The 14048-nt window shown below is 39.6% G+C and overlaps 1 protein-coding gene across 3 annotated transcripts; it reads left to right on the forward strand.

The window, feature by feature from the left end:
• Window positions 1-6095: 6095 nt before the first annotated feature.
• irx6a (iroquois homeobox 6a) lies at window positions 6096-11297 on the forward strand. 3 transcript variants are annotated; one of them, XM_005912945.3, is made up of 7 exons: window positions 6097-6513; window positions 7591-7866; window positions 8624-8733; window positions 8967-9259; window positions 9394-10071; window positions 10305-10416; window positions 10736-11297. In XM_005912945.3, exons 1-6 carry the CDS (start codon window positions 6448-6450, stop codon window positions 10409-10411), a joined length of 1530 nt encoding a protein of 509 aa, XP_005913007.1. In that variant the 5' UTR covers window positions 6097-6447; the 3' UTR covers window positions 10412-10416; window positions 10736-11297. The 3 variants fall into 3 exon arrangements, with proteins under 3 accessions (XP_014188817.1, XP_005913007.1, XP_005913009.1); XM_005912947.3 differs by having other exon boundaries at window positions 7641-7866; XM_014333331.2 differs by lacking the exon at window positions 7591-7866 and having other exon boundaries at window positions 6096-6513.
• Window positions 11298-14048: the final 2751 nt, after the last annotated feature.

The following is a 14048-nucleotide window of genomic DNA, read 5'->3' on the forward strand; positions in this document are numbered from 1 at the left end:
TGCTATGTTACGAGAGAAAAGAGAGCAGCTCAGCATTCTCCATCACCATACACCCACGTTTTATGCACGCACAGCCACTGAAAAGTTCACAGCCCTAACTCGCTGCCAGGAACAGAAAAGAAAAATCCAAAACAATCTTTATTTATTTTTTTTATTCTTAAAGAAGAGCAAATCTAACTGTCAGCTCAGTGAGGATTATTTCACCATGGCTGGCTCCCCAACTTCCCCTCCCGTAATCCACCCAAAAAACTCTTGGTGAAGCCTTTCAAAACAATTTATGCAAACAAACATCGAGCTCAGCTATTTGTATTGGCACCATTTTGCAGTAAACCAGACTGAACCAGGACCAGATGGGGCTGGGCCTTTTTAGTCTCCATGTGGTGCAACACTAGCTCAGCAGACACACTCAACGAAGAGCTCTGTCTTTGTACTGAGGAGTGTTTCAATATTTATACCACGTTTCATCACTTCCCCCACTTCTAGGTCTGTATATGTATATATGTGATGGATTACAGCACGGACAGATAAAACCATAATGAATATATTGCAGCCATTTTGCTATTGTATCGTAATATTTTTTTCACAAATTTTAATTGTTTACATTGAATGCATCCTAACCCAGACCATCATTTATATGTGTTTGGCTACTTCAACAAGAAGATAATACAATAATGTTGAAATCAATTTGGACAAGATTCCCTGCTGAGGATGTATGGCCATACATGAGAGAAAAGATGCCAACACATAGCATGACTGGTCCAGCGCTGACAGCAGTGGCTGTACTGCGGCCGGTAATTGGACTGACAGTAATAGGAACTGTCTTTCAGTCTCCGTGGGCCCTAGCAATAGGCCACAATGCTGCTGTGGATTTAGCAGCTGCAGTCAGATGGAAACCATGTAACAGCAGTTTACCCTGTCTTCCCTTTTCTTCCTACATTTGAACGCTGATATGATCATTTATGAGTTGAGTGAATTTCATGGCCCTTGGGCCCTTGATTCCTGGTCACACGCCAACATGCGATTTTAAAAATACACAATTGTCAATGAGAAAATGAGCCCTCCATTCATCATTCCTGAAGAGTTTCTTTTTCTTTCCTTTTCTTCTTTTTTTGAAGATACATGTATTTACCCGGCAGCAGCACTTTGCTGCTGCTGGCCCTCTGCCTTGAGGGAAGGTTCGGTTAGAAGTCAGCACCCATCTCAGCAAAGACCACACATACACGCACATGGGCATGATAGCAAGGTGTTAGCATAGAAATACTCCATATTATCAGTGGCTGAAGTGACATTTGTGATCATGACTATTTTCAAATTTCAAAGTTAATACACAAGAAAGCACAGATGTCGTATTGTTGCCATAGCATGCAGCAACATGGATACACAACACTTGCGAACAAGAGTTCACATGGACAAAAAGCCTAAGGCCTCCACATAAAAGCTGACACGAGGAAACATACACCATATGACTGACCTACAGCCTGCTTGTATACTCAAACATAGACCTCCTGATACCACGTGGAGAAAATAGATACAAATATTTCCCACTCTGTCCTTCTCTCTCCCTCGCTCTCTGCCTATCTCTCTCTCTCTCTCTCTTGCACACGTCTACACTCACACAAACTGTGTAACAAGGCTCTCTCTCCATAAGCAGTTATTTCCCAGAGTTACTGCCAGGACTCCCTCTCTCACTCAGTGACAAGCGACAAATCCCTGACACCACCACTGATGATAGCTTTACAGTAGAGCCTCAAGGGGACTCTGCCAGCCAGCACACACAAACAACACACATGCCTGCATATCCACACACTCCTTCTCTCTCACTCACTCACATATTGCATCCCGTGAGCCTCAGGGGCCTCTGAGACACAGGGCTCCCAACAAAAAAATTCAGAGGTTTTGTTTGACTTAAACATCTGAATACAAGCAATCAGCGTGGCAGTGGTACAAATGCAACACAAATTATGCTTGTCCATTCATGTACAGATTTAAATTCTTAAAAAAAACCCAAACAACTATATGTGTAATTATAATCTTTCAAAATATATTTTGTTTTTAAACCCAAGGTACCAATCAAACTGTACCATACCACAGTGAGTGGCACTACTTATACAGTAATCAACATTGTACTGTCATCACATGCAATTATCCTTTTCTTCTCTAGATCAGATTGATTTATTGAGACAATTGTCATGATGTTACACTCACCCTATGCCGTTCTTTCTCTGTTTGATGGAGCTTTAATGACTCCCTGTGCACACTGTAATTACTCGTCAACCCTGGAGATGTTTGTTTTAGTGTTAACCGACCACTGCTGTGACCATATCCTCCATGGGTCTATTATTTCTCATTACAATATTTATTACTTTTCCATCCATTTGGGTAATTTAGCAATATTAATAATGGTTTTCATGGGGCACATTTGTGTGTATGCACTATATGTGTGTGTATGCAATAATTCCAGATCACAAGTGCCTTGGATTTATTGGCATATACCAATTTGGCTTTAATGAGATCACACACCTCCAGGTAGGTGCTGCTTCATCCTCTGCTTAACTCAGGGTTCTTCCTCCATCTCTCTGTCTGTCTGCCCTTATTACCATTTCATACACCCCTCTACCTCCACCACTACAGCCCCCAACCCCTCCTCCATCCTTCTCCTCCTCATCTGATGAAAAACCTGAAAGGCTTTGTGTGGTTCATTAAGTCAGCATAGGAAATGTATTAAGTAGGAGAAGAGGGCTGGGAGCTATTGAGTGTTGACTTAACCTTTAGAGTTTTTTTTTTTCCCAGTCGGTGATGCTTCTAATGGAGAATGCGTGTATTACTCAGTCTCATTAGTAACCACTTGGATCTGTCAGAACAAGATATAATGGAGCTTTGGGCTTGCTTATTGTTAAATAACGTGAGTGAATGAGCGTGAATGCCTTTGTCTGCTAGTAGTTAAATGTCCTGTTATATGACCAGTCAGGTCAAATGGTATGTCTACAAATTGCAACTGCCAGACTGTTTCAAGAAGTGACTTTGTTTTTCGTTGTTGTTGTTGTTGTTTTGTTTTGTTGACAAAAACATCTATACCTGCATGATGCATAAACCCGGTAAGCATTTTATTTGTTCTGTACTATATTGGGAGTATTGGTTCTGTTGTTTCTTGACCCTCACGACTGTACTCCAGAATAGATTATGTTAATTTTAACACCATCATTCTGGGTCTGAATTAAACCCAGTGCTTGTGGACAAGGACAGGGGGCTGAACATATAGACAACTTACAAAGAAGCCGAAGAAAAACGGGTTTTTGATGTAAGAAGTTGCTTTTGTATCCCTACTATAGGTTTAACACTTCACCTTAAAATATATTTATGGAAAAAAGAATGAAATCTAAGAAATGACAGATGATAAATGATAGAAACACTGTTACTATAACAGCATTTTAACTGCTAAAAAACTCTTGTTACCATGCGATTGCTAGGTAATCCAGACAGAAGAGTATGAAGAAATGGCCCAACATTTGGTTGTCACACAATTTAGAAGGAAGGGCACTGTGGCCAGTCTGCCATTGCAATTAGCATTCATTTTGGCTTTATTCAATGAGATCTACACTGACTACTAGGCATGCATTATGCATGAGACTGTCCATATGCACTAAGGCCATCATGCATGCCCTTGTAGAAACGCAATGACCACTGGCATGCAATTACATTTAACTTGTGCACGTTCTCTTATGTGCTCATTCTTCTCATTCTGGTTGTACAGGCTAAAATTGTGCATTCTCCTTATATACATTGAGATATTTGTCAGTAGTGAGGTAAAGATTATACATTTTACAAATTGATAACATCTGTTAGTCAAATCCTTATAAGTGTCCAGTTAAAACTATCTACAAATAAAACCTGGTATTCAGGAGGGGTTTTTTTTTCCAGACAAACATAAGGCTTAAGTATTCTTTTAGATCTGTAGTTTTCTGATCATGATAAAAGTATATATATAAATATGGTTAGAGTAAGCAATATAAACAAGAATCTGCAAGTACGATTGCACTGACTTGTGCTCTACTACAGAGTAACTTGTATCCTTTTTTAATTGCTTCCTCTATCCCTGATGATGACTGATTAAAAATAAATACATAAAAATGATGGCGGTGGAGTAGCAACAACTTTTTGGCTGCCTGTAGAAGTTGGGAAAACCTAACCTAATCTAACCTTCTAACATTTAATAAAACATTTCAAAACATCTAAAAATTGTACTGTCAAAAAGCTGAAAATATGGCTGTTTTACATATCTCTGTAAAAGCAGGCTGTCTGGATCTATAAGCATTGCTCACTCATCTGATTCATACCTCACTGTTTCATCAAAAATAATAAAACACTGTCATAATGGCCATTTCCTTTTTCTTCTTCCTCTGCAGTTTATCTTCTTTGTGTTTATGTCAAGAACGTAATGGAAATGGTGTTATGATATTGTGAAGTTCGTATATGTATTTGTTTTTTTAAACTGCTCGTTCAGTTCCCTTTTCTGTGAATTTTGACTCAAGAGAAAGAAATGAACACAAGTGACCCTGTGAGATGATGCTGAATTTGATGTAAATAATTATAAAATAAAATTTTGCAAAATATGATTTTAACAGGGGAAATAATAGCGGACTATGGTTTGTTATCCAATAAGTTTTTGCTGTAGCTTAGTGGCCTTTCAGAAGAAACGGGCACTTGTGTGGACAAAAGGCATCGTTTCTAAGACTTACTGTTGCCCGTGGGTGTTTAAAACGGCATTTCTCAAAGCCTGGACCGTGACAACTCCGACCATTTTATCTCTATGAAGAATCTCTAACAGGAGATCTTAATTTCCAGCACGTGGCTCTTTAGCGCCCCTTGGAGAGAAAGCCCGTAATCGCAGATGCGTCTCCTGGGGAGTCAAAGCCATTCATCAGCCAGGGAAATTAAAGGCACTGGAAAATTTGGCTCAAGGTATCAGTCGTGACAGCGGGAAACTTACACTTCTCTAGACAAGCAGAAATGGGCAGATCATATGACTCAGTTAGACCGATCACCTCCGTCACTGCCAACGCAAAAGTGGCGAGTGTAGAAGAGAAATAAACAGATCTCTTACCTACCGGTAACATCTCAACACACGAAAAGAGGGTAAAGCTTGTTTATGTTTATGGGAGAGAGTGAGACAACTGGTAATGGCTGAGCTCCTAATCTAATAAGGCTTAAAATTATTTCTAGTTTCATTCACTGTGAGGCAGCATCATTCCTTACCCATCTTTCAAGTGAGCATCATTCAATTAAAATGCAATTCTCGTCGCCCCCATGCACGGATATTTAATTAGACTGGGGAGCACGGCTTCCAATGTCTTTTTTTCTAGCATAGCTCTTCGGATTTCACCTCTAAGGCATATTTTCACTCTGTTACTCGTTGGTTAAACAAGGGCATGTATCCATTTGTTAATTGATACAATTACGCATTACGCGTAATGGTCACGTAGGTCTCCAGGCGCGCATCAATCACTGGTCTATTGACCTGCCAAAAACCCCTCTAACCGTTCCTACTGGGACTGCCCCTCTCTCTAATAGAGAAAGATAGAAACATCATCGTCATTAACTCTGGGATGGACCTCTGGCCAAAGAGCCAGAAGCGAACAAAGGTCGAGAATAAACAAAAAAAGTATTAGAGGTCCAGCCATCTATAGCTGTGATACACTGTAAATAATACAAAGCGTTTTAGGTATCAGTTTTATCTAAGCAGACAATAGTGCAGACTTTTCTAGTTTAGGCAACATGTGTTATTTCTATTTGTCTAGATAAAGTAAAAAAGTAATGAAATATCTCACAAGACACCCTAAACATCCCCGGTGTTTCTCTCTCTCTCTTTTCTAGTTTATTTAACTTCACAAAGGGTTTCCATATTGCATTGTTACAATTCAATAATAATGAACAGTGGTGCAATTTTCCGAGACTTTACCTCAGAAAATCGGTAAAGAATTCTATTACAAAAGCGAAACAAGGCTGTGTACAGTGCACCTTAAGAAAACCCTGTGTTGGACGTGATTGGCAAAGACATTATTCTATCCTTGGTACCCTGCCGTTCCGGGATTACAGTGACGTCACGCTGATACCCTTGCATGGATGAATGCTAAAGAACTATAGAGCCACAAATAATAGCACAAGCAGAGTCCATATCTTGGAAGACTTACGTTATCCTTTAAGCCTCCTTCAGCTAACACAACAACAGTTTTTTTTGCACTTAATGACGCTTAATTTCATTTCTTATTGGGTCCTTGGGGGGATTATTCATTCATATAAAACAATCTGCAGCTGGTGTCAGCCTAAAGTCTCCCTCCTATGAGTGAAGTCATCTATTATTGAGCGAAAGGCCGTGCGTGGAAATGTGTGTAAGACGGTGGATTTGAAGTAGAATTGGTTGCAATCGATCAAGGGTGAAGAATATTCCTGATGGTAACAAAAGAAGCAGCTATGTCTTTCTCGCAATTTGGATATCCCTACAATGCAACTTCACAGGTAAGACACTTTGCTTTTCATTTACCCTAAATATAGTGTATACAGAAACAAGACTAAATTCATATTTTTCCTTTATTTCACCAGTAAGAAGGCGTTTAGTTTTTTGAGAAACATAAACGAAAGAGTGACTGCTTTGACAGTATTGACAGCTATTTTCGCGTGGAGCTTTTGTTGTTGAACCAAATATCGATATACACACACCCGTGTCCAATTACACTGAATTATGAATGAACTCACGTGTTTTTCTGATGACAATAGAGATGAATGTCACCTATCGCACACTATGAGGTGTAATTGGGCTGTTAAGCATGCTGTACACATAAGCAAACTTTCTGATGGAGTTGTTTTGACATGTAAGATTGGAGTATTTTCAAATAAACCGCTTTATTTACCTTTTTAATAAATTCTTATTGCTCCAAATGACAAGTTCGAAGAAGTTCAGGTCGATGAGGGGACAGAAGTTACTCTCCTGAAAAAGTTAACAGACAACTTCTCCGAGGACAACATTTTGACTTTTGGCAGAACGTAAACGTCAGATCGTTGCATTAACACTGATATTGGGACTTTGCTGCAACTGCATTTTGTTTATTTATACGGAAACATTTTTTTAAAAAATTCGGTGATAAAATGAAGCAGGTCACTTTTTCTTGTTCATCTTCATATCCGAAAACAACTATTCATGTCTTTTACATTCGCACGCAGTTTAAAGTAGTGAATTAAAACTGTTATTAAATTGTGGGGGGGAAAAAGAAGACAATGACATTTTATATCTTATCGTTTTATTTTTCCCTGCGACCTACTTTCTATCATTTCACGGATTCTCTGAAAAGTGACTTACCTTGAATTAAGGCAGGTCACAAGTAAAGGCAACGACACCTGAATCGTGATCATTCAAGAGCAGCAAACGAAATCAGCTCACAATTACCGGTTGCTTTAACATTTTAAGATACTAAAGCAACTAGACTAAGGCTAAGATTTTTGCAGAGCATAGCCCAGTCACTTCAGAGTTGTCACAGACATCCACATGAGAGATGAAACAGCCAGTGACCATGTCTATCCACAATTCTCTTCATGCAGTTTTTCGTGTCGGCAAACCCCAGTACGACTTGCTGCGATTCGATTTCCAGGTCGGTCTCTGACGGGACAGGCAGCTCCCAGACTGCCGCTGCCGCCGCCGCTGCCTCCTTTTGCTGCCCGTCCTACGAGAACCGGCTCTTGGCAAGCAGCCGGACGGAGCTGAACGCAGCGCTGGGGATGTACAGCTCTCCCTACGCCGCAGCGGCCGCAGCCAGCCAGAACTACGCCAACTACTTCCCCTACAGCACCGACCCATCCGCTATCTACTCCACTCTGGTGGGCTCATTTGATGCGCAAAAGGGGGAGGGGGGGGGTCTCAGGCTGATCGATCAGCTAGGTTTATCAATTTATCTCACACTGCAAACATATCCGTCTCGATAAGTCTTTTAATCCAACGGCAGCTCTTGTCGCACTTCCCCTTCAAAGCAGCAAAAGAACGAGGAAAAAGAGACAGGTGAACGAGTCAAAGAGTCAAAAACGATTGATTTGAACAAAATTTACTGTTAATTTAAATTTAAACCCCCTTTTTGTGTTTTGTTTTAAAATATTGCCATTCGTTTCTGTAATTTTGGGGGTGGGGGGCATCAGATTCTTCAACTAGTAGAGCAAATTGTTTACTTTAAAAAAAAGTAGAAGTTTGAGTTGTTGCAGTGCAGCTGAAACTTTTCTTTCTATTTCCGTCTATATTTAAAAAAATAATAATTAAAGTCGACTGTCTATTTAAGTATTTTGCATTATGTCTAAAACAATATTGAACTAGTATTATTAAAAAATGTTAACAACACTTGTTTTTGGACATCACATCACACTTCAAACACAATGAAAATACACATGTGACAAATCGATGTCATGTATGGGAAATCTTTTCTGCCTCTAATAACTCATAGTTTGAATCATTTGCTTGTTATTTATTAGCATGGAACTAAGATACTTTATACATGAAATAACTTTCAGATATCTTCAGAATGCTAGCATATTTAATCTAAACTTTCAGAATGTTTATAATGTATAACAACCGCCTTCTCTTTTACAGAATCCACAGTATGACATTAAGGACAGCACAGGCACTTTACACTCTGGCATTACTCAAACTGCTGCGTACTATCCTTATGATCACTCACTGGGACAGTATCAATATGACAGGTAAGTTTTACATCATTAAAAACAACCATTCAATGGTGACACATTTAGATCTGAGGTCTGAGTCTAACTCTATAGTGGAACCTGGATCTGGTGAAACTGTATACATTTCAAACAACAGAGAGTAACAATAGAGGATACCTGAATTAGTAGTCTACTATATAATTTACCCTCTGCACTAATGGTGACTCTTTCCCTGGCTGAATGCGTGTGTGTGTATGTGTGTGTATTTCCAGGTACGGGACAGTAGATTTTAATGGCACAGCCAGAAGAAAGAACGCTACACGTGAAACCACCAGCACTCTGAAAACATGGTTGTATGAGCACCGCAAAAACCCCTACCCCACCAAGGGAGAGAAGATCATGTTGGCCATCATCACCAAAATGACACTCACTCAAGTATCCACCTGGTTCGCCAATGCCAGGAGAAGGCTTAAAAAGGAAAACAAGATGACCTGGTCACCAAAGAATAAGGCGAATGATGACAGGAAGGATGACCTTAAGAGTGAGCAAGACGGTGTTACCAAAGGTAATGATTTGCATTTTTTTTTCTTGTTGGTAAAAAATGGTTTTCAAAGTTTAAAAATTATTTAATTGAATGTATTTATTATTTTTCCATGACAAACAGCATATTAAGAATATAAAACCTGTTCTTTCATGTAGATTCTAATGATTGCAAGGATGAAAAGGATTTACATCTGAGTGATCTGGAGGATATGGATGACGATGACTGTGACAAGCTGGACAGTGACTGTGAAAAGGTGGCATCGGATGAGCACGACCTCCAGAGGACCATGGCAGGATCTGGAGCACCTCAAAAAAGAGACTGCAGCTCCGAACTACACCTGAGTTTAACTAACAGCTTTCACTCTTTCCCTTGTGCCATCAAGAATGTCACCACCCTTCCTCCTCTCCCGGCTGACTTCCTGGATCCTGTAGTGTCCAAAGCACCCTCCTCAACCAGCCCAGCCACAGGAACTGTGTCCTTGTCGCACTATGAAGCTTCAGATAAGCCACGGATTTGGTCTCTGGCTCGGACGGCAGCTTCGGGGGTCATTCTGAGCCCTCAGCAGCATGGCTCTGAACTGAGGACAGGAAACTCAACCGGAGACTGCCAGCTACAGAGCACCAGACTTATCGGGGCTCCCACTGGACAATGTGCAGGCATTAGAGGCCTTCATGAATCTAGCAGTGTCACCAATGTTGAGAGCCCCTTTTCAGAGGGCTCGTCCTTGCACTCAAAGGTCTATGGCACTAGCAGCTATGGTCCCAAGAGCCTCCAACTTCACTGTTCATCCTATGCTGCACTCCCAGACACATGTCAGTACTCCACCATTGAAGGTATGTCTATCTTTTACCTGCTGAGTTTCACATAACAGATAACATTGATGTTTGTCTTTTCATAATGAGCTACAAGCATACTGTTTTGAACACATTAATGTACACAAATAAAGCAAAACTTTCCATTTTTTGTGTTCACAAACACAATTTATGAGTTACAAAGTGGTGAGGGACTTTCTGCCAACTTGTGCTTGAAGTAAGCTTCTTAGATTTGTTTTCACTTGGGTGTGCAGGATTCTCCAGTGGCAAAGCCGAGACACAGTCATCTGACCTCAGTGAAACCTGTGGGACCGTGCAGGGTGACAAGGTCACTGCTTTCAGACCAGTGATGAAGAGGTGAAGCAGGTGAGAGTCTGCACTGAAGTGGAAAAAAATCAGTGAAGTCATGACACACACATACAGCTTTTCACACAGAAAGAGAAGAGGCAAGGAAAAACATCAAACACTCACAAGAATGCACTTACTCTTTCTCTTTTTGTTTATATGTTGCTTATTTTTATTTTATTTTTTCTATCAGATTAGTGTCAAATATCATTCATAAACTTGCTCAAAAGTATTTCAGTTCTTCTTATGCTCAACTTCTCTTTGGAAATGTTTCATACCATAAAGTTTTTTTCCTTCTATTTTGTGCGTTTATTTCAATCCCTGCTGTTCTTCCTCCTAGATCGCTGGAAATATACCACAGTAACTATTGGGACATTTATTATGCACTAAATGACACACCGGCCAACTAGCGGCCTCAGAATGACACATGGGAACTACCTGGCGCTGCTGCAGTGTGAGCTGTCAAACTGTGGACGTGGCTATCATTTTGCACAACATTGTTTTTATGGTGTTAAAGACTTTATGCAAAAAATCTAGATGCAAATGTGTGAGACTGGCCGAATAAAAAAACGGCCAAATTTGTGTATGGCAATCGTGTAGTGTAGCAAACTTATTTATTTCTTTACGTATTTATTATTTTGTTATGTCGTCTGTTGGCTAATTATTTACCGTGTTTATTGATTGACTTTGTATCTCTTTTGAATATTTTGTTACAATTTTCTGTGGCTTCGTGTCATTTTGCCAGATGTAAAAAGAGAAAAGCTTGTCGGACTCAAAGCTGGCTATGAACGACTGGATCCGCTGTGGACTTGGAAATATGTTTTGTCCCTGTGTTAAAATGTGAGCTTCTCCTGTGTTTGCCATTCATGACATCTTTTCTAACAATACATTTTTTCCCAAGAGCTTTCGTTTTCTGTGCCGTGATTATTTATACAGCTTAACATCCAATCAGGCAATTAAAAAACATTTGCGTGTGCGGGTTTGATCAAAGTTTATCATCTTGACTCGATGTATAAAGCCGCTGCGCTGATGGAAGGTCATAATTCAGAGGAGGACGTGAGTGAAATCCACAAGTTGTGGAAGAAAGGGGACATCATCTCTCTATTGTCAGCATCTAATCAGAAGTGGCATCAAACACTTTGTTACTGTTCAGGCTAAGCAACGAGGGAGGAACATAGAATGAATGCTGCTTTGTCCCTTGTGAAGCGAGCCTCTGCACTAACTTACCATTGTGTTAATTAAAAGGTCATTTGTAGGATCAAACCCGGCAGAGAAATTCACATGGTCCCTCAAAGTCCCTTTGATTTGGATGTTTTGCCTATAGACCGTCTCGTTATGGCTTAACTCTTCTGCCTCTCGTACAGACAGCGGTATTAAGATGATCACTGTAGTGTATGATCCGTGTTGACGGTCCGAAAAAAGTTTTTTTTGTTTTTGTTTTTTTTAAATCTTCCTATTTCAAACTTTTAAAATCAAATACTTCTCTAGTAAAAGACGTAAGGTGCTGTGCGTATTTATTTTGCGCGTTACTCTTCCGAACAATGTTAAGAAATATTCAGCGTTACAATTCGAAAACGTGTTTTTTCTATGGAGACCACTCTAGAATAGTCTGAAATTAAGGAGAAAACGCATTTTAAATGATTCATATAGTTGTTTCAAATTTGCGAAACGCGTTTATCTGTAATATTACGTTGCAATTTCCTTCAACGAAGTGAAAGAAGTTTTATTTTGTTTTGTTTCTGAGTTAATCTCCTGTCTTAATTCCTGAAAATCGTTATTACATGAGCAGGAAGAGATTTAGATATGACTGAATTTAATTCTATACCACCAGCGAAATAATACCTGTAGACCAAATAGCCTAAAGTCCCGTCATTTGAGGTAGTACTTGTCGGATTATGCTTGTAATAAAAGTCTTTTCCGTATTAAGGCAATTCGGGCTCAGTTCATAGGCGCTGTGGCCACCCCATTTGTCCTTGGCCAATGGCGTAGCTGTCTGTAAATCCAGGAAAGTCTACATGATGAGGATGAGGAAGGTCAGGAATAATAACTTAGGCCTATTTAAAGTTTTTTTTCCAGTTCAATTTCCCTGCTCTGTGTTAATCTGACAGCCAATAAATGATTTGACTGAAGTGAAAGCCAAAAACAAATATATTTCTATAGGCTTTAATATTTCTAGAAGATTTTAAACACAGACAAAGCTCCTTAAAGATCTGAGACCACTACAGCTGACCCACCAAAAAAGAGAAATAAAGGGGAAGCATGAAACTAACCACTGACATCCTTAAAAAGTGAACATCACATACTTTCTACTAATGGTCACATATAATAGATCACATATGCATCCCATAGGAGCTACATGAATTTCAGTGTAAACTTTATGTAAAGTTTTTTGAGCCAAGTTGCATATATAGATCACTTCTTTAGACTGACAACTGTAATACAAGACGTGTCAAGCTGCTAACAACTTCTCAACAGTAACAGTAACAGGACGATGCTCGCGATGGATTGCATTTACATTCAGAATGTAGGGTATGACATCAAATATTTACAATCACTTTTAATTAAACCATAGGCCGTAAAGGAAAGTGGCCTTATTCTACTGAAGGTAATGATACATGTGTGGTTGGATTAACAGCATGGCAATCTACCTGGTGGGGATAGATAATGGCCATTATGGGTTTATATAGCAGCATATGCCTGAAGCAGCTAACAGGTCAATTAGTCTGTCCTATACATAGAGTTTTACATATGGTGAAAGCAGCTGCACAGAGGAGAGGCAGTCAAGGCATACATCAGCCAGCTGTAAATGGAAGCTGATCTGGATGACAGAAACTTCATTAGTGCTATTGACATCTATTACATGGTAATGGTTGCGGTAGGTCTACTTGTATCTGTGTGTGCGTGAACAGGGAGCTAATTATTATGATTATTAATACTAATAATAATAACAATGAGCCACATTGGCAGTAAGGATGAGTAAATAGGCATTTATCATATTTTTTGTTTTTGTCGCAAGGGGGAGGGGACCGACAAGATTTTCTTTTTGTTTGTCTGACATCTATTAATCTGAGGCGAGACATGAAATCTGTGGCAAACTACAGTGATACAGAATAATAAGTTCTTTAGGTGGGATATATGCACATATAAATCTCCCTAATACACGCGCTCCTCCTGGTAAATTACATTTTTCATCTGGGAGGGGCGAAATGGTATGTGGCTATGAGAACATGTTTGCATAATCCAAAACAGATTTTAGATAATCTGTGAAAGAGGCACAAATATGCAAAATAGAAAAACAAGCTAAGCTAAACATGAACCCTTAAATAGGTTTGAAAATATCAATCTGTGACCATACTTGTCAGAGTGCTTCATTATAATCATTTGGCTTTTGCTATCAAACACTTCCACAAGTTTTTACACTGACCTTAATAACCCCACCCCACCCAAGCCCCACATTGGTCTTTTCTGTGCCAAGTTTCTGCTTGCGTCCTATGCTCTTTTCAAGTCAGCAGGCTAGATGACTCACATTAATGGGCAAGTATTGTGTGAAGGTGGTAAGTTAGTATGTGGAGAAAAAGGAGAAGAACAAGCATTTTTAAGGCAAAGTCTGCTCCAGCCTAGCGATAATCCATTTCACTCCAGTATTGACAGTG

Source organism: Haplochromis burtoni, unplaced genomic scaffold, assembly GCF_018398535.1.
Source record: "Haplochromis burtoni strain Fernald_Lab_line unplaced genomic scaffold, NCSU_Asbu1 Contig_2, whole genome shotgun sequence".
Lineage (NCBI taxonomy): Eukaryota > Metazoa > Chordata > Actinopteri > Cichliformes > Cichlidae > Haplochromis > Haplochromis burtoni.

Coding starts and splice junctions, on each gene's coding strand:
- irx6a (XM_005912945.3), top strand. CDS start 6,448: ATGGTAACAAAAGAAGCAGCTATGTCTTTCTCGCAATTTGGATATCCC. Junction 8,734..8,966: donor GGACAGTATCAATATGACAG/GTAAGTTTTACA, acceptor GTGTATTTCCAG/GTACGGGACAGTAGATTTTA. Junction 9,260..9,393: donor GCAAGACGGTGTTACCAAAG/GTAATGATTTGC, acceptor TCTTTCATGTAG/ATTCTAATGATTGCAAGGAT.